The sequence below is a fragment of the Rhineura floridana genome, chromosome 6, assembly GCF_030035675.1.
Source record: "Rhineura floridana isolate rRhiFlo1 chromosome 6, rRhiFlo1.hap2, whole genome shotgun sequence".
Classification (NCBI taxonomy): domain Eukaryota; kingdom Metazoa; phylum Chordata; class Lepidosauria; order Squamata; family Rhineuridae; genus Rhineura; species Rhineura floridana.
In genome coordinates this window covers 72,985,860-73,010,261 of record NC_084485.1, presented here as the reverse complement: position 1 = coordinate 73,010,261, position 24,402 = coordinate 72,985,860, and the positions used below count along the sequence as shown (strand labels likewise).

At 44.9% G+C, this 24,402-nt stretch overlaps 1 protein-coding gene across 6 annotated transcripts; it reads right to left on the bottom strand.

Annotated features, from left to right (window-relative positions):
• Positions 1–1,859: 1,859 nt before the first annotated feature.
• SMIM29 (small integral membrane protein 29) lies at positions 1,860–23,083 on the bottom strand. Of its 6 annotated transcripts, none has more exons than XM_061632403.1 (5): positions 22,897–23,083; positions 11,916–12,080; positions 8,139–8,164; positions 6,586–6,691; positions 1,860–3,399 (listed from the first exon to the last, which is right to left on the bottom strand). In XM_061632403.1, exons 2-5 carry the CDS (start codon positions 12,024–12,026, stop codon positions 3,337–3,339), a joined length of 306 nt encoding a protein of 101 aa, XP_061488387.1. In that variant the 5' UTR covers positions 12,027–12,080; positions 22,897–23,083; the 3' UTR covers positions 1,860–3,336. The 6 variants fall into 6 exon arrangements, with proteins under 6 accessions (XP_061488387.1, XP_061488384.1, XP_061488389.1 ...); XM_061632400.1 differs by lacking the exon at positions 22,897–23,083 and adding an exon at positions 17,632–17,757; XM_061632405.1 differs by lacking the exon at positions 22,897–23,083 and adding an exon at positions 17,149–17,612.
• Between the last annotated feature and the right edge of the window lie 1,319 nt (positions 23,084–24,402).

Here is a 24,402-nt window from a genome sequence, read left to right as displayed (position 1 = left end):
AAGACTGAACACGCCCACCACAACAGGAACTCAGTACTCTGAGTTTCAGTAGTTTTAATGTATTTCCACTTCTAATAATTCATTTTTTGAAGGAGAACAATCTATTGGAGGAGGGTTTCCTGCCCTGCCATTTCCCAGTAATGACAGGGGAGCTGTGGCCCTCCAGCTGCTGTTAGACTACAACTTCCATCATACCTGACCTATTGGGCATGCTGGCTAGGGGAGAGTCCAACATCATCTTGCTAGGCCATAACTTTCCCATCCATGTTTTACAGAGAGAAAATGGAAGAGGGACGTGGTACTTTCTCAGTATCATTTGGCTCTAATCTGCTTAGTTTTTAGGGGTTATATTTTGGGTTTTTCTCCAGCAACTAAAATAAAAGGGTTCCTTCTACCCCCAAGAGAGGAGCTGGCTTATGCCTGAAGCCATATCACATATTTGGGAAGGGGAGAGTTCAAAGAACATATGGGGGTAGTCCCATGGGCATCTGATTGGCCGCTGTGAGAACAGGATGCTGGACTAAATGGGCCACTGGTCTGATCCAGCAGGCTCTTCTTATGGGTGTTATAGAGGCTGCATAAGCTAGCTCCATCTACACATTCAGTGTGCACGAGAAGGGGCTTTACCTTTACGCCCACCCTATAGAGGTAGAATGCCTTGATTCTGTACCCATAGAGTCCCCTTTGGTTGGGGTGTGTGGCAAGGTAAGTCACATAACCTTACTGTTTATTCTTAAAACACATAAAAGCCCCAGCCTTCAAAGTCTGCACATTAACATTACAGAGCTCTATGTGAATGAAATGGGGCTGACATCTGGACAAACTATTTGCCTCCAGTTAGATGCAGAGTTACATCTCACCTTGCTGAAGTAATTTTAAAATACAGTAATACTTCAGTTAATGAATCCTCCAGGAACTAAGCTCCTTTTAAGGAAGGCTTTTCTTAAGGTGAAACTGATCAGCTTTATGGATAAACTTTCAAGCCTATGCCTTTGCTTTAAGGTGAAACTGACTATCCTGTGTGTTTGCATTAAAGAGATCTCTTGCTTTGTCCCAGGGCTGGGGAGGAAAGGATCCAATACGATTCAGAGAAGGGTGCCAAGTAGGCACCCTTTAAAGTCCCTGTTGAAGCTGCCCCCTCCATCAATGAGCAAGCGTAGGAACCTATCCCTGTTCTTTCCATGCTACTCCTACCTCTGGTACCAAAGTTTCTGCTAAAGTAATAATGTCCAGCAATGCATCAACTTTGTTAACTGAGGTATTACTGTACTCCCAGGTGGTAGTATACATGGTTAATAAAATTCTTATCCCAGGTAAATATAGCCTACCATCCCATAGTAGATGACTGAATTGTAGCCACATGAGCATTGGTGAGAGTCTTGTGTACAAACAAGCCTTCTATATAGTTAATACAAAGCAAAATTTCATTTGTACACACATAAAACACTGCTAATGGAGATCAGACCTCTGCATCAATCCCTCTACCACTATTAATGTTCATTATTTATTTATTATTTGATTTATATCCCGCCCTTGCCCCCAGTAGAAGTCTCTTTCCCTAACAGGGCCAGAACAAACCCAAAACAAAAATGATTGTTAGAAGAAGGCATCCTATGAAGTGATTGGTTTCTGTAGGCCAAGATAGCTGGTTCATTTATTCCTGACACTATGTTAATAGGTTGAATGGGTGCAGAGCAGCTTAGACAACTTCAGTAGGGGGTACCTTTAGGCCAGGTAAACTCAACTCCCAAATCTGGTACATCAGTTTGACCAAAAAGTGAATTAGCCAAATGTATGCTTAAGAATGACAAGGAATCAATTGATGCAGCATGTGTTATATTAAGTTTCCAAATAGTCAATTTGCCAAAGGGAAATTAAAGTCTCTTTATTTCCACATCCACACACTTTGCTTTTGTGTCTTGACAACTAGAAATTATCTGGAACCACTAGATGTCAGACATTTGCATTGCAGGATCACTAAATAGCAGTCTAGCTCTCTAGTTCAGTTTTTACAAGGAAGACCACTATGGACCCAGAACCCTAGAAACTGAAACACTGTTTGTTGGGACAAGAGAAAGGAAGAGACAAAGGCAAATAGAACAATCCAAATATGTGCATTGCCCAAGTCACCAGTGCAGCTCATAGTCATGCCAACAGCTTATGTTCAATAGCTAGTTCCAAGCTAAGCAGCAATGGGTGGCAAGGAGTTTTCTGCTTCAGCGGGGCCAGCATGGCATCTTAGTCCCAATACTTAATTAAGCTGCTGCAGTTGGGTCAACCATAAGCTATATTGCATTGAAAGCTACAGGAAAAGCTTGAAGCATTGCCAGAGATGCTCCTGTTCAAGGTGAACTTTATTTACAAAAAAAACCAAAAACTCCCAGATACAAAATCATCCTTGTAGAAAGAAGCACCCTGCTTAACTCAAAAGTTTTGTTGAAGGAAACAGCTCCTCAGAAGCACATTAAGGCCAGACATGGGGAACCTTCAGCCCTCCACAGGATGATAGACTACAGCTCCCACCATCCTTGACCACTAGCCATGCTGGCTGAGGATGATGGGAGTTTGAGAGTTCAACAACCTCTGGAGGGCCACAGATTCCCCATTCCTGCATAATGTTCCCAACAAAACTGCATTCTCCTGGACATAGCAGTGCAAACAATACCACACTTTTGGGCACATGTTCATTACCACATATTTCCAGCTATAAAATGAAAGATACTATGCTGCAAATCTCCCCCAAGGATCTAGCGGTGCAATTTCACTACAATGCTCACTTTCCCTGCCTCTGCAGAAGGGCACATCACAAAAATTCAACAAATAAGTGATACACTCATTATGCACAGAGGTGTGTGTAGGATACCAGGCATCTAGCAATTGCACAGAAATGTCATAATTTCTGCAGCTATGACACTGCCCCTTTCATAAAAGGAAGCAGATGGCAATTTGGTTTTTTTATATAAAGCTGAGCCTCTTAAAGATTGTAGTTCATAATACAAGAGTGGCATTTCAGACACTCCCCCCTACATCCATCTCAATTTAAACCCAAGATAGGAATGTTATGCCAAGTAAGAGCTTTTCCAGATCGAAACATGCAACTCTCCAACTCCCTGGGCTGCTTTGCACCAAATCTTCAAGGGCAAGTGTGTTGGCAGCAGGACCTGCACCCACTCACCTTCCTCACTGGGAGCCTAGGCAAGGGGACACAGTTCTGAAGTGGAAAGAAAGGCAGCACGTTCAAAGTTAATGGCGTTTGAGAGCACTTAAAGATGGCACACATGCCAGGTAGATGAGGTAATCTCTCCACACCTTGTAGTTAGTCTTTGCTGAGCAACATTATGCTTTCACATCCATAAATGAAGCACGGTAGGGTTGGTATCCTCCCCAGGCTCTCATTATCTGCAATGTACAAGAGATGCATTCATTCAATCTACCATTGGTACATCCATCATGCTTTCATCAGAAACTCTACCATTTTCTGAGAGTAAACACTTTCCACAACTGTCTTAAATCTGCAATTGAGAGCAAAAAGCTGACAGTTTGTTTCAAAGGGATTGCTCTTCCACACATCCCCGCCACTGTTTTGAGTCAAATCAGTTGGTTGACTGGAAATCTCCAGCATTAAGCCACAGATGGAAAAGAGAAACTAGACACTCCTGAGTTTACTGTTATAAAATAAAAAGGCAATCAACATTTACCAAAAGGAGTACGAGAACTGATTCCCCCATTGCACCAATCAAATTTCTGCGGAACCTCTGTATTATGGGCCACCTTATATAACTAGGGCTAGACACAATGTGGTTTCTGTTGGTAGATGTGATAGTCAGACCAGTGGAAACTGAACTCCCGTCTTAGTTCTTTGGGTAGAACATTAGTCAGAAGGGAGTGTGCATCATGCACACCTTGCAGTTGCCTGTATCTATTTTCCAAAACACACATTCAGCTAACAAACCTGCAGACAATTAAGCTGTGAAACAAAGGCTTCAAAAATGCTTCAGTGTCCTAGGCACCAGTCCTGCATCCAGCTGAACAAGCATTTTAAATTCCAAAATGATCAAGAGTCTGGGATTTCCACACACACCCTGAAAAAAAAGGCCTGCTAGGGTTAAAGCACATTCATGCTTCTGTTAGCAGATGGCTGTCTTTATTATGTAACCATGAAAAGGGACCGATGAGGACTGCACATTTCAAGAGATTAAAATCAAGCTCACTATTAACACAACAAAATAAATACTGATTACACATATAAAAGACTATGCACATTTCTTTGCTAGAAGAATCCCTGCACACGTATGTATTACTTGAGTCACTGACTCAATTTTCAGCCAAACTTCATGTCTGTCAGCATTATAAGAAGCTTGACTTCTTTAAGCTTTGATCACACCCTTTAAATGGTCATTAAGCAGTGGAGCTTGCCTATGGAGCTCCAATGGCTTAATGCAATTGTTGCCATACTTCTGGAAACTGACGCCCTACCTAACTCACAATCACATTCTTGCACTCCTGCTTGTAACAAACAGTAAGCTGGCAATGCCAGAGAACTAAGGACTTAATCTTTCTAAATGCTACACTCATCCCTTGCGGTTTTACTCAGAAGAAGCTGAAGATGAAAAGACTTGGGGGGGGGGGGCATTTTCAAAAGGAAACCTTTGTAAACAGAACACATGGAGTACACAAGCTACATGGAAGCTGTGCCATTCTCCGGGCTGACCGCTGCCCTCTCTACATCAGAAGTACCATCTACAAGAAAGGGGGGGGGGCAGGGGAATCAACCTTTTACTTTCCAGCCATTTTTGCCAAGACTTCGTCTTTAACATACAGGCAGAAAGCCTGCAGCCCTTGACCTAATTTCAAGAGTTCTTGAAACTTGGCTGGTTAAAACCTCTGACAAGAGTGATCTGCCTCTCTCCTGTAAGCCTGTTGGGTGGGGGAGGAAAGAGGAGTGAGAGAAGAGAGTATCACAGAGAGGAGATGGACCAGCCCACTGCTGGCACACACCACTAGCCCAGATGACCCCCTGTGGGACTGTTGCCCTTGACACACACAAAAAGGTTGCCCATCCCAGCTCTAAAGCACTGAGGCTGTAAGAATGGGGGCATCTATTATTTTTACTACTATTATGGGCCACAGAAAGGAAGATTTATGATATTTAGTCTATGGAAGAAGAACACTGAGATATGGTGAGAGCCATCTGTGTTTAGCTTCTCTGCCATTTTGAGAGTGGACCCCAGAGCTGGGTTCCACCTCTTGCTCCAATGAGCTACTGCCAGTTGAACTCAGGCAGAGAGTCATACTAAGTAAACAGAATGTAATAATCTAGAACAGACATAGCCAATTGGCAGCAAGCCTTAGCTTCCTCTTCCAGTCAGCTTTAGCAGGGGTGGGAAGTGCCTTGGCTTTGACTTCCATAGTCAAGCTGCGTTTTAGTCTTCAACATGCGTAAGAGCTGCCAGACTCAGAGTAGAGGACAAGCCAAGGAACCCTCACTCAACCTGGTCAGAGGTAGGAAACAGCATTTCTGTACTTGCATATGCCATCCTTGTCCTCTGGGCCCCAACATGACTGAGGATGGTGCAGCATTCAACAGCTTAACCAGGGGATGTCTAGCCCCGCAGACCTGGAAAGGTGGCCATTGCTAGCCTAGAGGACCCTTTGCCTATGCTTTGAATTCCTATGCCCACCAAGCATGGCACAAAACTGTAAGATGGAATGCATGTTTTCAACCTCTTTCCCTAGCAGACGTTAAAGGACTAAGAACTCACTTGTTGCACACCAAATGGATCAGAGGCAACTTACACCTCCTAGCCTACATGCCCCCAGCTCAAGGTGAGCAAACCAAATGAAAGATTGTTTAAAAACCTAGTGTTTCTTTTTCCTTGAACCAACCCACATCCAAGTCAGAATACCATAAAGTCAGTCACACATGCTTCTTACACCAGATGTGGGCAACCCATAGCTCTCAGCTACATTTTATGCACCCCTTGGCTCCTCTGGCAGGCTCCACTGATGGCTTCCCTGCCTGGGAGGGGTAGTCTCCTCCCCACTTAAGCAGAAAGAGAAGAGCACTTTGTAAGCTTGGATCCCACTTGCAAAAAGACTTCCTGTCCCAGGAAGGAACACCCAATAGAGTTGTGTGAGCCCATTTCAGAAATGATCCTGAGATCCTCACTCCAAAGGGGTTGCCCTCTAATCTGTCTAACAAAATTGCTGCACAGGCTTTGTTGTTTCTTTTGCATCATAGGTCTTTGTTGGTGGTGGTTTTTGGTATTTTTTATCCTTGTTTTTGGAAGAAACCATCCCAACCCTCCTGCTGTTGCCTATTTTGGGGGAGATGGTGCAGAAAAAAAGCTAGATGGATGCATCAATGGGTGTTTGGTGTGCATGTGCATAGAGAGAGAGAAATGCCCAAAGGGGTGGATGGATGGAGTGTGTATGTACACAAGGGGGGGTCAGCTCTGGCCACCAGGCCCATTGGCACGTAGCCCTCATCATAGAGAAGGTTGCCCACCCTTTTCTTACACTAAAGCATAAAGCATGGTTCTGCATGGGCCTGTAAGTTTCAGAATATGTCCCAAATAAGCTTACCTTAGTGTCCTCTGGCTCCACCAAAAGCTCCTGCTCAGCCTCATGCAGCTCCTCCGCAGGATCATAGCTATACATTGGCAGCAAGTGATGACGCAGACGGTCATACCTGATAAATGAATTAGCAGAAGTGATACCACTTTAACATACAGCCCTTCCCACAGTCCAACCTAGGCTTGCTCTCATGTAATGGCAAGGGAGAGCACTAAACCAGGGGTGCGGGAAGCTGCTGGACTCCAGCTCCCATTGTCTGTAACCAGTGGCCATGCTGGCTGGAGCTAACAGCTGTTGGAGTCCATCAACTTCTGGGGAGCCAAAGTTGGGGGATGCGGCTATAGTTTCACAGGCCCCATATATAAGCATGCAATATATACACAAATGCACTCACAGTGAAATGCTAATCTTTGAATTATTGTGAACTAGCCATGGAATATTAGGACCATTCTTCTGCCCCAATGTGGCAACCCAGCTACCTCCTCAACTATTTTCAGGAAACATTCCTTCAAAACCCATTTTCCTATGTGCTGGCAGGCTTCTATATAGTCGAGCTGTTCCTCAGAACTAAAATCCTTCTCAATATTTACCTTAAACTCTCTTCCCCTGCAACTGAACTCCCACACTTCCCTTTTCCTGCCATTACTTCCTGCATAGAACTAGGTGCCAATGTGCTCACAGTAACTCTTGGAACATCTGAATATGCTACCCCTGTTGCGCCCTCAAGTGATGGCAATGGACTTGATCCAGGCCTGGCAGCTGGTGCAGCAAATGGGTACTTTTCCCTGGCTCCCTTTCTACCATGGCCAGTGTAAGCAATGGGGATGTAGAAGAGGCAGTGGCCAAGCTGCTCCATCATGTCCCACCACTGCCAGCCAGGGGTTTTGAATGACTCCCTTTCAGGTTAAAAAAAGACACACACCCAGTTGTTGATTGTCTTCCCTGCTTGGTCACTCACTGCAGGCAACCAGATAAATGCCTATTTGAAAGCCTGATCTAGACACATCCTTGCTCTGCAAGACCTTTCAAAGGACAAATTAATTTGAGACAGTTAAAACAGGCTTGAGGGGGACAAGAAATCTGGAGGCTGTGTTGAATGGCATTTGTTGTTTTTTGCAATATAAGATTAGGCTGAATAGATTGCTAGCAAAGGATTTCCCCTTACTTAAAGCAACTCCTACTCCCAGAAGCCTTTTTTTTCCAGGTGGAAAGGCAAGGGGCATGCAACAGTTAAATTTTCATTGCAATGAATCTCTCTCACACATCTTTATTTATTTATTAGATTTATATCCTGCCCTTCCTCCCAGCAGGAGCCCAGGGCGGCATTCTTCTACCTCAAATTATTCAGTGAACTGCCCAAGCATAGAAACTGACCTATCACCACTCTATATGTAGAATTGCCTAAGTATACAGCTGAAAGCAAAGCACAAAAGCTCCTCTGTTCTCAGGCCAGAAGACAGTTTAGTCAAGCAAGAAAAAAAAAGTTAGTTTTGAAGAGCCATGTGACCAGAGCTCTCCATTTCCAACAAGATCCGACTGCTCTCTCAGTGCAGTCCTCTTACCTTCTCTTCTTCTGGATGTACATCATCTGCAATGTGAAAGGAAAGAGAGGGAAACAGCTATGAGAGAAGCATGAAGACTATGAATTATTTCTCCTTGGAGGGAATGAAGCATGGAACAAGTAAGAGAAGGAGTAACAGCACAAGAAACACCAGCAACAAGAGAAGCATTTTCCTCCGATCATCTGTGGGCAACGTATAAACTTGACAATGGGGATGTCACATGATATCAGCCTACAGCATGGATGAGGAACACTCAGGTAATTAGAAGCACTGGCTGTCCATATCTGATGGCAACAAAGATATCAAGAAGAGCTGCTCCATGACAGTATCTATTTATTTATTTAAAATATTTTCTACTGCTTTTAAAGGCAAAAACTTTCTCAAGGAGGCAGTTATCACAAACCACACTGCTCTCTCCTTAGCCATTTCCATTGAAAGGAAACTAAGCCCCATTCTGGCATCTATTTTATGAGCTAGCTACAATTTTAAAAACTGCTTATTTTAAGTCCGCAGCTTCAGGACACCCTTAAGGATAGCAGCAGTCACAAGGACCAGATTTAATGCAGTAAAATGGTGGGTTTGTCCAAGGCCTATGGGTTTAAGCTAAAGCAGGAAAATATTTCAAATTCCCTCCACCAGGGGAAAAAATGTAAAGCTTCTCAGCATCACTTCTTGTGTTCTCCAATACACATACCCAAATGCTTTTCTCTCTCTTCCCTCCCAACCCCCTTTCCTTTTGTGAAGAGTATTTTAGATTGTAAACCTGAGGTCAGGGACTGTCTTATTGAAAATTATAGTCTGCTCTGGGAGCCCTTTTTGGTTGAACAGCAGGAACATGGGAAGTTACCTTATACCGATTCAGACCACTGGTCCATCTAGCTCAGTACTGTCTGCACTGACTGGCAGCAGCTCCCCAAGGTTTCAAGCAGGAGTCTCACCCTGCCCTACCTTGAGATGCCAGGGATTGCATCTGGGACCTTCTGCATGCTGTACCACTGAGCTACAGCTCTTACAAATAAAAACACTTCAAATAAATAAATATGCACGCCATGTAAATTATGAAGGACACATTCATGTACAGCTTCCCCCTTTAAAAATACCTCATAATAGGAGCCTAACCCTTTCCCACTTACTCCTTCCATGTTCTTCAGCCACACTTCAAATTAAAGCACGTGCATCCTTCAAAACTAGAACAGCAATTACATAGTTGACTCAGATACCTACACCCAGCTACAAAAACATGTCATTGAAAGCAGCATCTAATTCCAGGTGAATGATTGAATCAACTTTATGTAGACCAGACTTGACGCTTTTGCTTTATAACTAGCCCCCTAACCAGAGCTAGGTGCAAAAGACAACACAGTTAGGATTCAAGAACAGGATGCTTCTAAGCACATTCTGAACCTGATGGTTTGTCTTCAGTGCCAGAATTGAGCTCAGTTCACAGTTCTTCCACACGGCAGTCCAGTTCTGGTTAGCTTTCTTCAATTCAGCAGCCTAATCTAAGTGGGAAAAGTCATTTTGTTGTTGCTATTACTGAACAACCAAGAGTTGCAAACCCTCGCCAATCTACTTCAAACTACCCAAAGATCTACCTTCTGCCCTCCCCTATTTAGCAGTTTCACTCATTCTTGTGGCGGCCAGTCTAAGTTCAAACTAAAGGTTCTTGAACTGCTGGGCATTGGAACAGGATTGTCCAAGACCTGAGTGAGTCAGCTCAACAGGAAGGGGAAATGATTTGGAAAGAAGAAAGTATATCTTGCCTTGCAGAAGCGAAAAGACAGAAAACCAGGCAAGACTCAATAGATCACACCAAACAGCAGAGATTCTCCATTCTCCCATCTCTCTTTCAAGGAGAATCGACAACCAGAAGAGTGCTCCTCTCAAAAGAGAATAAAGCATGACCTGCAACAAACCAACCCCCCCATGCATCCTATCCCACCAGACGCCATTGTTAAATCCACACTGGCTCCCCAGTTTCTGAGACTGATTTGGTAACGCTGCTGAGAGAAATGACAACATTGCTGCAGCTAGAACCTACTGAGACAGCAGCAAGAACTACTGAGACAGCAGCAAGTTGCCAAACATCTTGATATGAACCAGCTATTTTTACAAGAGTAGAAAGCAATTTGCTCAGGGCTTTATGCTGAAACATTTGTTCTTTCGAAGGGATGGGAAAACAGCCCCATGCATAATGTAACTGTAATAAAAATGCATTTTTGTACGCAGGCCTGTAGTTAACTTGTTACTGGTGAAGATGGGCATGCCTGCCACACTAGATTTGTATGTTTTGCTGAGGTTTTAAAGTTTTATTTGGTTTATATAACTTATGTTTTATTCTGTTTCCTGGATCATTTCAAAGTAGTGGCTTTAACCTATAAAGCTTTCTATGGCTCAGAACCCAGTATCTTTCGGAGTGCCCCTCCCCATATGAACCTTCCTCCAAAAGGCCTTCCTCTGGGTGCCCCCCAAGAGATGCTCAGAGAGTGATAATAAGGGAGAGAGTCTTTTTGGTTGTGGTTCTCCGTCTGTGGAACGCTCTCCCTAGTGAGGTTATGTTATGTTACGTTTTATTTCTAGGCCACCTTTCGTCCAAATAGGCCCCCAACGCGGCTTACACACAAATAAAAATACAAATACAAAATGCAAATAAAAACAATACAAATTACAAAAAAAAATCAAACTAACAAAGTCCTAACATCTCTAAAAAAACAGGAGCAGCAAACCAAAAGCATTCATCTTCCTGGTAAAGGGCAGTCCCCAGAAAAATGTCACTAAGAGCAGGGGTGGGGGGCAAAGCAGGTGGAAAAGCGTGCCCCTTGATGGTCCCAGCACAGTCCCATCCCTGCAGCAGCATGTCTCAGTCTGCAGCTCTTCCTGATAAGGCCCACGCAGAGGGGTGGGGCAAGGCAGATGGAAATGCTTGCCCCTTGATGGTCCCAGCAGTCTCACCCCAGTAGCAGCACGTCTCAGCCTGCAGCTCCTCCTGATATGGCCCAGGCAGAGGGGTGGGGCAAGGCAGATGGAAATGCTTGCCCTTTGATGGTCCCAGCAGTCTCATCTCTGCAGCAGCACGTCTCAGCCTGCAGCTCCTCCTGATAAGGCCCAGGCAGAGGGGTGGGGCAAGACAGATAGAAATGCTTGCCCCTTGATGGTCCCAGCACAGTCTCATCCCTGCAGCCTGTTGCCATCATTAATATCCTTTTGGCATCAGGTTAAAACTTCTATCTTCTCCCAGGCATGACAGATTATTTTAGTATTACACTTATATCCCACCTTTCCTTCAGGAGAAGAAGGTGGCATACAAACATGGTTCTCCTCCTCCCAATTTCATCCACAACAACAACCCTGTGGGGTAAATTAGGCTAAGATATAGTGACTGGCCCAAGATCACCTAATGAGCTTCACAGCTGAGTGGTTATTTGAACCCTCTTCTCCCAGGTCCCTGTCCGACACTCTAGCCACTACGGGACACTCTCACACCACACTTATGACAAGTTGGTTGACAGCCTATAGGATGACATTTTCTGGATGCTGACGTTTTTGTTGTTTTTCTGCTGGGTTTGCTTGTGGGTTAGTGGAAAGATTTTATTCAAGTAAGGCCTTTTTGGTTTTTAACATTTTTGCACATCACTCAGAGACTTTTTGTAGTAGGTGACTAATATAAGATGATGATGATGTACCCTACCCTGGAATTATTTTTTAATGAACAGGTTATAAATCCATAAATAAAAGTGTTGAGTTTTGAGCCCTTCTGGTTGAATTCAAGCAACTCACCACAGCCATGATGACTCCAACAATAGTGATAAGGAAAAATGGCACCAGAACATAGCCCACTAAGGAGTCGTTGGCTGGTCCAGCAGAGGTGGGCATGGTGGTGTTACTCATGGCATAGGAAAGTGTTGCTCAGGGGAGACCAGAAAAGCAGCTTCTGTCTTCATCCTTGCAATCACAAAAACAAACAGTTTTAAGATTAGAACACATTGTTCAAGCTATCATAATCCACTCCTCTCCCTCCCCAAAAAGCTGTGCATGATGCAGTACATTAAGTCACAAGCCAGTCACGTCACCCCTCACATTAGATTCCTGGATACAGTGGTGGTGAACAAAGCCCTTTTAAGTGGTGTTTAGCCATGAGGCATGGATCCACAGCAGACTGAAGCTAGATAATGGATGGAAAGGCAAGAGCTGAGGTTCTTCACAACTTCCCCATTAAGCAATGTAGCCTGCTCAAGGCAGTTTCATTCTAAAGAAGTTTCTTCAAAACAAGACAGAAAGAAAGGGTAGAAGAGACTGTAAAGACATTTCAGCCCACTCAGTATTAGGCTACCTTTAGAATGGAGAATGGAGCGACTCCCCTATGAGAAAATGTTGCTGCATTTGGGGGGTTTTAGTTTAGAGAAAAGGCGAGTAAGAGGTGACATGACAGAAGGGCATATAATTATGCATGGCAAGGAGAAAGTAGATAGAAAAAAGTTTTTCTCCCTCTCCCATAACACTAGAACTCATGGACATCCAATTAAGCTGAATATTGGAAGTTTCAGGACAGACAACAGAAAGTGCTTCTTCACACAGCACATAGTTTAACTATGGAATTCATTCCCACAAGAGGCAGTGATGGCTCCCAATTTGGATAATTCGTGGAAGATCAAGCTACAAATGGCTACTATGCTCTGTCTCCACAGCCGGAAGCAGTGTACTTCTGAATACCAGTTGCAAGGAGGAGAGAGTGCCCTTGCACTCAGATCCTGGTTGCGGGCTTCCCACAAGCATCTGGTTGACCACTGTGTGAACAGGATGCTGGTTTAGATGGGCCACTGGCCTGAGCAGACAGGCTTTTCTTATGTTAGAACACAAGCCCACTCAGCCACATCTGACTCGTTTCCCCAGTGGAGAAAAGCAGGAAACAGGGTAGAGAACCACCTACATCTGCCTGCAACATTTACAAAGCATGCCTCACACCTGTCATCTGAACAGGCTCCAACCAGCACAAAATGGAAAGCCTATCTTAGTCCAGAGCACACAATACCACATTTTCCCAGGCTATGGTCTGAAGGCACATGAGGCCAGCTCCCTGCTGAAGCTAGCAGGGTCAGGTCTGGTCAGTGCCTGGAAGGGAGACTGCCTTGGAACCATATGTAAGCCGCCTTGGGTTTCTATCATGGAAAGAAAGGCGGAGTATAAATGCAATAAATAAATAAATAAATAAAATTTCAGGCAAAAAAGACCCTATTTCCCCCCTAAGTTTCCTAATCCATTCCAGTGAAATCTCCATTCCAGTCTCGGTGGCTGCCTTCACAGTGAGAATCGAGCTCCCCCACCCCTGTAATTAGTTAAGTCAAAAAGCAAGCTATGTATTGAAGTGAACATCTGTTGGCAGCAAAATCTACACTCAAAAATGTATAATATTTGCAGCTGGCACAGACAGAGGTGCAACTGGCTTAGCAGCAGCTTGCCACTTATGTAGACCTGTACCTTAAGGGAAGGACTGAAGTTCAGTGGGAGAGCACATGCTTTGCATGCAGAAGGTCCTAGGTTCAATCCCTGGCATTTCTAGGTAAGGCTGGAAGAGACCCATCTGAACCCATAGATATGCCAGGCAGGGTAGACAATACTGGGCTGGATGAATCAAGGGGTCTGACTTGATATAAAGTGGCTTCCTATGTTTCTAATATTTCCAGAGAGTACGCAGCCAATACAACATGCTCTGCAGCTTTCAAAGCACTCCCCTTTCCTATTGATTTTCAAAAGGAGTAAATTACTAACTTAGGGATACTAAGCTAGAGATGAGAGCATTGTTTCCCCAAAACTACTTCATCCTAATTGCAAGTAAAAATATAGGCTTAATCCTCAGACATGAGCACAATCTTGATTTGGATCAGTTCAAGCAATGAGACAGAGGAAGCCTTGTGGCACAAGTTCTACATGGACCCCCCCCGACAAGCCCTTTGATCAAATGTTTTCCACCCCCAAGCTTCAAGCTTCCTTAAGCTTTAGGATGGGCAGTCTTCAGGCAGGCACTTTTGAATAAATTCTAAAGGGTATTATTATTGCGGTTGCATTTATATTCCACCTTTCCTCCAAGGAGCCAAACATGGCTCTTCCCCTCCCTCCATAGTATCTTCACAACAATCCTGTGAGGTAGGTTAGGCCAAGGTCATCCAGCGAGCTTCATGGCTGAATAGAAACCTGGTTTCCCTAGTCCAATATCCTAACCACTGCATCATACTGGCTCAAGTACATTTTCATAAGAAAATTGCAGTTACATAAAACATGCAAACCCATTATTGCTGACCATTCTCCCTTATACCAAGCAGTTATGTAACAATGCAAGAAAATCTTGCAGTTAAGCATGAGGTTCATCAGATGACAAAGACTTGCAAACCTGCCCACTCGCACATACCAATGCCCCGCAGGGTGGCTTGAGCAGTGTATGTCTGGCAAGCTACTCACTGCCTAAGATGAATTATTATTTTTTTATTTATTAAATTTACATCCCACCCTTCCTCCTAGAAACTGCCCTAGACTTCTTATCTGGCTGAGTGAACCCACCTTGCATTTCACTGTAGCATGAGTACACCTGCACACAATACGCTGACACAAGGCAGTTTGTTACAGCCAATATAAAAGTCCTCCAACATTGAATGGCCCCTCACTAACCCCTTTCATTTGATGAATAACTGTTAAAAGTACCAAGTGACCATTCCATAGGAACCTGTGATCCTCCAGATGTCACAGTCCTATCAGCTTCAGGCAGGACTGTCTATGGTCAGGGATGATGGACTTCCGTACAGCAACTTCTGGAGGGCCACACGTTCACCATCCGTGCCAAAGAGTGAACAGATAGTGGCTGCAGTGTGCCATTTGAGGAGGTAAAAGCAACCAGCAAGACTCTACTGAAAGACTCCCCTGCAACTAATGCATGGAAATATCACTGAAGGAATGCAGCTTGTTGTGAAAAGAGTAGAAGCAATCTTACAGCTGCCAATTAAAAGACACACTAAAACAGAGAATATGGAAGCTAGCTCAAGCTAGCAAAACTTCATGGAAGGACTGAAAATCTATTGAATTCAACATGCACACTAAGAGAACATCAATTTCAAAGAAGCAGAAGAACTTCAGTGCAGCACCGTATACTGAGACATAGTGGTCAATTTCAAAATGTCACTATAGGCACCTGCCCCAAGGAAAATCCACAGCCTCTTCTCTAACACAAGTCAAAAAATCCAGGCAGCTGTGTGAATTGATTATACAATTGTGTGACAACATCTGACCATTTAAAATTCTAGGGAGAAGTAGGAATCCAATGAAAGAAAAGGAAAGAGGCATCTGGCTCATCTTGATGGTTGTCCTCATTCTCTCTTCTGTGATAAACTGTCAAACACAGTAAAATTAGAAAGCCTCCTTTTACTTTATTCACTTGCCAGAGCAACAAAAATCCCTCATTTATCCCGAGCACTCCTGCAGATGTTCCTGCACTGAAAAAAAGGGCCTGAGTTGTGCTCCTCCTGCATTCCCTCCTCTATACATTACTGCTTGGCAAAACATCAAACAGCCTGTGAAAAAGGAAGCTCAAAGGTAAGCAGAGAGGCGTGTTTGTTTTGATGCAACTATTTCCTGGGCTGTGTTTACAAAGCCCAAACACACAGGACCAAGATACAATATATCTCTCACATTTGTATCCCACCCTTAGGATGTTATATATGGATAGCATGATCCCTTTTTATCCTCACAACAGCCTCTGAGTTGCTGGCTGATACGAACTGAGGCTGCAGTCCTCCATCCACAACTCCACACTAGCTTATCATCACTCATCCTCCAAGTGAACACTCTTGGCATGATTTAATTAAACACAAACAGCGTGCCCACTGGAAGGAAAAAAGTCCCCATGGAGCACCATCAAGAAGAATACTTACTTTCCGGCCTGTATCATCTCCATCTGGTTTGTACTTTGGCAATTTACAGTCCTTGCTACTTGACTGTAGACACTACACTCACAGGATCACCTCCTCAGGTTCCACAATGGGAAAAAAGTGGGATATTAATGTAAAAAAAAAAAGGATATATAGTGATTCTCCCAAGAAACTGAGGGCAGTATTCAGTTCATCAGGAAGCCAGGAAGGAGTTTGTACCCCAACAACAGGACCACCTCTATAATTCCCAAGGAGCAGAACTATACGCTACAGGAGGAAATCACTGCCCAACTCAGGATTTTAACAGCCATAACTACAAGCACAAAGGAGTAGTTCACCCTCCTGTTTTGCATTGATATACACCACAGAGATGGGCATATATCATTGCTCTCCAGGCACACTTTCCAGACCATGCCCCCTCCTCAACAAGACCCCTAGTCAGCTCTGCTTTGCACCATCCTTGAGAATCGTTGTCTGGCTGGAACATGTCCTTGAACTCTGATAATGCTTCTTGTTTGCCTGGATGGAGGGTAAAGAGTGGGGTGTGAGTGTGTGTAGAAACTCTTCTACTGTACAAAGGTTAAAAAAAAAACATTATTTGCATCACCCACTGACCACACCCACCACTGACATGTGCCCCCCTCAGAAGGTTACCTAAAAGGGAATGGCGCCCTCGGGCTAAAAAACTCCCACTCCAACATACCAAAACAGCAACACGGCCCTGCTCCCAGAATGAACTCAACTGCTCGCACTAAAGGCCTCTGGTATACTCTCGACGAGCAGAGGCACACAGGCCTGCTCCGAACTATGGCAGAACTGGGCTTTGAAGCTGCCTTCATCAGCAAACGATTAGCAGATCCCCTTCAAATCTGATTTCATTAACGTGACCTGCTGCATCTCAAGACCTGCAGCCAGTCTTCTTTCCAGCCCCTCTCACCTATAACTCCAGATATGCTAGGGCTGCAATCCTGCCCAAGAAACGTAACCCCAACTGAATGATGTGCGGCTTGCTCCCAAGTAAACAGGCTCAGAATCAGGCTACAGTGCTATGCATCTTCATTTGGCAATAAGCCCTATTTAAATTCCATAGGGCTTACATCCGAGTAAACAACAGACGACAGGATTAGGCGGCATAATATGCAGAACACGGAATAGCGACTCGCAAGGAGAGCTCTCCCAGCGTCCCTTGGCAACTGGGGCCAAAATTCGGGTGTGTGTGTGGGGGGTAAGCCTTGCCCAGCAGCCGACTGAGCAGAGATTTGAAACCCGTTCTCCGACTCCAAGCGAGAGCACCACAGACTACCACTTCGGCCCTCTCGGAGATCACAACAACTGCTCCCCCCGGTGTAAAATCACTCCCCCGATAATAGATCCATCTTTCTTCCGAAAGGCTTGGCCCGAATCTGGAGGGGGGGGCAAAAGCCCCACGCACGGAAGAATCGACGATGCTCCCTCTCCCAGCCAGCTTCCCCTTAGCCCGATTAATCCACGTCTCCATTTGCTTTCATGTCGGCATTCTCCGTACTACCACCGCGCCGCTACAACGTGCCGCGTCCCCAGGCAATAAACCGCCTCCTCACCTGCGCCCCAGCCGCTCACACCCCTACAGCCACCACCGGGAAGAGCCAAGAGGCGCGTGACTGACAGCGCACATCAGAGGAAGAAGAGCCGCGGCCAATCCTTGAGTGGCGAGGAGGAGCCGGGCCCGGGCGAGAGGAGGACGCATAAACGTGCCATTGGCAGCTGGGGACAGTAGAGGGCAGCAGACTCCTAAATAAACGCAAAGGAAGGTGGCAATGCCGAAAAGCGCCCGTTTTCTTGGAGATTGCTGCACTGTAAGGTAGAAACACAAACTGTTCTGTCTGTTCCAGAGCGTCTCCATCTCTCTTCTGAAAACGGGGGCACACGACACTAGTCAAACCCCGCCCCTGTTTACTCTAAAACCTGGTGGGAGCAGATGAGCTTCAAAGAGATTTTGCAATTGATTGGCAGATCAACCGGTTCGCCCTCCAGGTGTGGCTAATGGAAACACTTTGAGCTAGCCACTAGTGTGTTTACAGCTGTAGACCCGGGCTGTAAACACATTAGTGCAGTAGTGTAATGGCAAATCCAGAAGTGCAGGGTCCTTTCATGGTAGTCATGCCATGCCCTCTCATGGCCACGCCCCCTCCACTTGCTTACTTGTTCTCTGACATCATCTCCACACTCATTCCTTTCCTCAGGTGCTTTCTCCTAGAACAACAGAAGCCCCTAAGAGTCAATCAGCATGAAAGGGAAGTGTGTTAGTTACTGAGAAGAGTCTTCTCAATGTCTACTCACCTCCATCCACTCTGATTGGCTTCAGTCAGCGGGGAAGGACAAGGAAGCATGTAAGAAGGTTCTTCGCAATGGTTAACACATTCCCCTTTCACAGTGATTGGCTCATATGATGCTGGAAACACAGGGATCCTGCTCCCAAAAAAGTAAGAGGTCTAAGTGCCCCCAAGACCCTAGACAACTACACCCCTTTAAGGGGGAACGGGGTTGATCTGCTGATCAGTTGCAAAATCTCTTTGAAGCAGAATTTTTAAAAAAAGCACTCAGGCTGATCCCACCAGGTTTTAGAGTAAAAAGGGGAGGGGTTTGACTAATATCATGTGCCCCCATTTTCAGAAGAGAGGTGGAGATGCACTCAAACAGGCAGAACAGTGAGTGTGTTTCTACAGTCAGTCTCTGTAGAGCAGGGATGGGAAACCTGTGGCCTGTCAGATGCTCCAGCCAGGGTAACCAAAGGTCACTGATGAATGAAATTTTAGTCCAACAACATATGGAGGGCTACATGTGCCCCATCCCTCACCTAAAGAAGTAAGAACATTTAAAATAATTCACCCCATTAATTCCACCTAGGGGAGGGCAGACAGACTGTGTGAGTCTGTAAATTAAGACTATGATTGAGACATAGTTGTTAGAGTGTAAGCTGAAAAAAGAGGGGGACAGAAGGTGTGAGGGCGGGAAATGTATCTATTGAGGTCCATAAGAGTGTATATTAAAATATGCTGAAGTGGGGATTGTGGTTAGGGCAGCCTTTCCCAACCAGTGTGCCTCCAGATGTTGTTGGACCACAACTCCCATCAGCCTCAGCCAGCATTGCCAATGGTCAGGAAAGATGGGAATTGTGGTCCAACAACATCTGGAGGCACACTGGTTGGGAAAGGCTGGGTTATGGGGAGGTGAAAAAACACCTGCCCCTGCACTATAGAGAGATATTTAAGGAAGCAGGAAAGAAACACTGACTCATTATCCCTTTCTGGCTTTCCAGAACTAACACCACCACCCCACTACATAGCAATGATCAGATGCCAGGCTTGGCAGCCAGCCCCAAACCTGAGTTACCTAGTGGTATATAAGCCCAGCAGAAGAAGGCTTCAGAGAGGGGGGGAAATGACAGAGGGGGGGAATTCCTGCATTGAGCAGGGCATTGGATTTGATGGCCTTATAGGCCCCTTCCAACCCTACTATTCTACAATTCTATGAAATGGACTGCCTTCAAGTCAATGCCTACTTATGGTGACCCTATGAATAGGGTTTTCATGGTAAGTGGTATTCAGAGGTGGTCAAGGTGGAAAGTATCCTTTTTCTTTTGTTCCTGCTGAATGGCCACTCCTCTCCCTGGCCATTGCAAGGCCTGAGCAGAATTGCAATGTTCCTGTTCCAGGCTGGCTGGGGCCTGAACAGGAACATGCCTCTTAGGGATTGAGGATATATTGCAATATTTTGTTGCAGGTCTCACCTGTAGTAGCAAATGGAACCTCCAGCTTCAGAGGCAGTGTAGCCCAGTATGTTGTAAGGGGGCAACAGCAAAGGAGGGCTATAGGCTTTGTGCCTTGCTTGTGGGTTTCTTTCCAGCACACATCCAGTTGGCCACTGTGAAAAACAAGATGCTTGACTAGATGGAGCTCTCGTATGTTCCAACAGGGTTCTTTTTATGTATTATCTGATCATGTTAAGTCTCACTGATTTTAATGGGACTTGTTTTAAAGCAAGGCTGCAATCCATAGTACATTTAAGACAGAGTAAGCCCCACTGAAAAAACATGTGCATTATGTAGAGAAGTAAAAGCCCAGGAAAACAACAGAAAAATTGGTGGGGGGGGGGCAGATTTTTACAGGGGATGGGGGGTTCCAGGCCTTCACATCTCAACTTTGTAGACCAATTCAATGTATGTATACTCAGAAGTCTTACCAAGTTCAGTGGGTCTTACCTGAAGATAAGCATGCATAGATCTGAGGCCAAATGTCATTGTCTTTATCATGTCTTGTGTCAAATAATTCCCAAGTTGTCTGTCAATAGATTACAATAATAAACACACATACCCCAAACCCACACATCCCAGCAGCCCTGGGTCTCTTGGCCAATGGAAAGGGTCAGAGTGTACACCCCCGAATCCTTATTTTTTTGTACGGAGACTTGATTCAATACTGCTTGTAGAGAACACTCTTCTGTATGTATGTGTGATTGATTTATGATGGCCTAAAGTGTACTAAGGAAACCCTTGTTTTTTCCTTCATATTCTGGCTATTGTTGCAGTAGGTACACACCCCTGACAGTGTCTTGCTCCTCGATTTGAAGGCACATAACAACAACAACAACCAATAGAGTACACTGGCAGAAAGCATATTTTGGGGTCTTCACCCCAGTTACTTATTCTTTTCTGCAGATTTTGGCTGTTATTAGCCTGGGTACGTCATATTTGATCATTTCTTGTGGCCAAAAGAAGCACTAGGCCAGATGTAATTTGGTACTAGCTTGTGGAGAACACTCTTCTGCAAATGGATCTATGATTTAGGGTGGCCCAAAGTTTATTGTGGGGTGCACACACTCCCAGTTCCGTATTTGCTATTGTGATTGGGGGTTGTCAGGCATTCAAGAGCATTGTATAATGGGGGAAAGGGCAGTCCCCCAACCATGGGCATATATGATATGAGGTAAACTAATGCTTTCTTTATGGCTCAGGAACGTATAAGTGTTACATCTTTTTAAAGTTTTCTGATAGAGCTGTTCTTTGAACTTTTGTTCATATAATGCACTAGGAACTAGGAGCCAACTTCATCATCGTCACAGCAAAGGGAAAGGGAAAGGGAGGTGTCTTAGGAACCTGCTAGCAATAAAGCAGCAGGAGAGAAAGTGGACAGTGAGAAGTATTTCTTCCTCTTGCATAATACAAGAACTCGGGGCCATCTAATGAAATTGAATGTTGGAAGATTCAAGACAGACGAAAGAAACTACTTCTTCACACAGTACATCGTTAAACTATGGAATTCACTCTCACAAGATGTAGTGATGGCTACCAGCTTGGATGGCTTTAAATGAGGATTAGACAAATTCATGGAGGATAAGGCTAGGAATGGCTACAGAGTCCCAATGTCTCTGTTCTGCCTCCACTGTCAGAAACAGTATGCCTCTGAGTACCAGTTGCTGGGAATTGCAAGTGGGGACACCACTGTTACACTCAGCTCCTGCTTGCGTGCTTTCTATCAGCTTCTGGTTGGCCACTATGAGGACACTGCTGGACTAGATGAGCTTTTGGCCTGATCTAGCAGGGCTTTTCAGATGGGGTAGGCATTGTCCCACTTGGGAGATGCCTAACTTTAAAAAATGAGGGGGAATGGAAAACCCTAAAAATAGATAAATTCATACCACTACTAAACAACAAATGCTACAATGTAATCCAACCACACACTGTTGTGACTGGAAATTTACTGTGAAAGTGTTCTGATGCTCTGGTAAGGCGAGCTAGGAAGGAGCAGTTGCTGCTATCCTAGACACTATTCACTAACAGGGGGAGAAAAACCTGCAGTTTAAGAACGTCCCTATAGCCCACAGATATTTCTATTAAACTGTAAAAAGCAGGGAAATTGGGCAGCTATAGTGAATGCACCAGGGGAGCAGGAGACCTGACCTCCTCTCTGAGGTATTGTACTGCCCTACAAATTTGTAAAAATACAAACACAATTTGGGTTGGTTTTTCACAGTCCAATCCACTTTCTGTGTAGCTTGGAAGAATTTGGTAACATGTGCTTCTTTTAATTCCAGAAGATGAAGGTCAGAGTATGGGGCAAAGTCAGTAATAGGATTACATGTACTCTGTGAACATGGCTGATTTTAAATTAATTTCAACAAATTATGAGACCACTGACAGAAAAAAGCCCATCAGCAATCTGGATTATTTTACTCATGTTTCAGATTTTTAAGTCTGGATTCTCTCTGACTATTTTGCGCATTGCTATGAAAACTTAGAGGATTGTTAAGCAAGCGTTTCTGAGTTCAGGACTATAAGTTTTGTAAGAATTTGTTTTGAAATGAGCTTATGGGAAGCAGCAGAATGTTATGGGGGTATTTTCAATTTAACATGGTGGAATGTGAAAAATCCATGCTGACTGTATAATTCCAACTCATCTTTTCTTGGGAACTTTGCTTTTAACTCCCAAAGATCAGACTGCTTGGTCCAAAATCTAAAATGACCTAACTGCACCACTATAGGTAGTCCTAACAAACTCAAGGTATGTATGACTACAACTCCCATCAGCCCGAGCCAGCATGGCCACTGGATTGGGCTGATGCAAGTTGTAGTCCAAAAAAGTAACTTTTCCAAGCTCTGTATGATAGTTAGGTAGTGCCTGCAGGCCAAAATGACAGCATTCTAGGCAATCTTGAATCACATTGGCAGGGGCAGAGGAACACGTGGGGGACTGTGCAAAACGTGCACGTTTTATACCTTAAACAAAAAGTGAAGAACCAAATCCCTTCCTGAAAAGCATGCCCTCTGGGTGGGACATCAATACCAGGTGTGTACGTGGGCTGCCTACCTAGATACATAGTGAGGAAAAGGCATCCTGCACGTGGCCATAGACATTCTCCTCCCGTTCTAGGACTGAAAGCTGGGGTGAAGATTTGAGAGGCAAGTCGGAAGAGGCCAGGCCGCCGGAGCGCTGTCCTTGTACGGCAACAAAAAACCTCGTCGAAGCAGGTCCAGACCTTTAACCTCTTGGTTCAGATAGGCACAGTATAACCCTCTCCTAACCGGCCCTTTCTTTTGGGCAGCTAACGCTTGTTTTGCGCACGCGCGCACCAAACAACGACATGGATATAAAGGCGTAACATAACAAAAGACAGGGTGAGGGGCAGCCGAGTGTTCTTCGTTACGCCAACACCTTATTCTCAGAATAAGCGCGTAGGCGGCAAGGCGAGGTCTGCGGAGGGACGGACGTTTTCCAGGGAAAGGGAGGGAGGTTGGAATGCGCGCGCAGCGAAACGCGGCGGAGGCCGTCTTCGTTCGGGGTGTCCTGGCCGCCTCACCTGGCATCCGGGTGTGTATGAAAAGGAGGCCTGGCGCAACCCTATACTCAGAAGTAAGTCCCATTGAGTTCAACGGGGCATACTCCCAGGACTGCAGCGTAAGGGTGGGGAGACTCTCACATTGTAAAAATGAGAGATGTGCCACCTCGTTTTGCAGGCCTATTAGCAGCTCTGAGGGTGTGAGTTTTAATCATGTTGTTTATATCGCGTCCATATTCAACACTTTCCATTGTATTGAAAATCTATTGTTATCTCCATATTCTGAAAGAGGGCATTCGCTGTGGCAGCCCCTGAACAGTGAAATTTCTTTCCAACTTTAATATTGTATTTTTATAATGTAAACAACCCTGGGACTTTACTGTGAAGGGCAGAAATCCAATAAATAATATGTGCTGAAACTGGAAGAATAAGCTGGTTTGCTAAAGTAATCCACAGAATGTATAGCAGAGAAAACATTTGAATTGAGAATTTAGTGGTTCATTCCTTGGTATTTTGGCCAATAACTATTCTGGACCTTAAATGTGGGATTTGAACTCATACTCAAGCAGCACAACGGATGCCAGGTGTACTCCCTCCTGCAGTTGGCCCACACCCAGGGCCGATACAGACTCGGTGGGCAGAGATCTGTCTTGACTGAGGTGGGAAGGCTTGGGTTTGAATGCACCTATGGATAGAGACACACTCACTGTTCTGCCGGTTCCAGTGCATCTCCAGCTTTCTCTTCTGAAAACAGGGGCACATGACCCCACCCCATTTTACTGAAAAACTTGATGGAATCAGCTCAAGTGCGTTTTTTAAAAATTCCGTAGGAACATAGACCATTTGTCCATCTAGCTCAGCCTTTCCCAACCAGTGTGCCTCCAGATGTTGTTGGACCACAACTCCCATCAGCCTCAGCCAGCATTGCTAATGGTCAGGACAGATGGGAATTGTGGTCCAACAATAGCTGGAGGCACACTGGTTGGGAAAGGCTGAAACTCTAGTTCATTACACTAAGACTGTAAACACACTAGTCA

Excerpts from the sequence above, each read along its gene's own strand:
- SMIM29 (XM_061632403.1), bottom strand. The coding sequence starts at position 12,026 with ATGAGTAACACCACCATGCCCACCTCTGCTGGACCAGCCAACGACTCC. Across the intron at positions 8,165-11,915 it reads TTGGAGTCATCATGGCTGTG|ATGATGTACATCCAGAAGAA; the intron begins GTGAGTTGCTTG and ends TTCACATTGCAG. Across the intron at positions 3,400-6,585 it reads TGGAGCCAGAGGACACTAAG|ATAATGAGAGCCTGGGGAGG; the intron begins GTAAGCTTATTT and ends TGTACATTGCAG.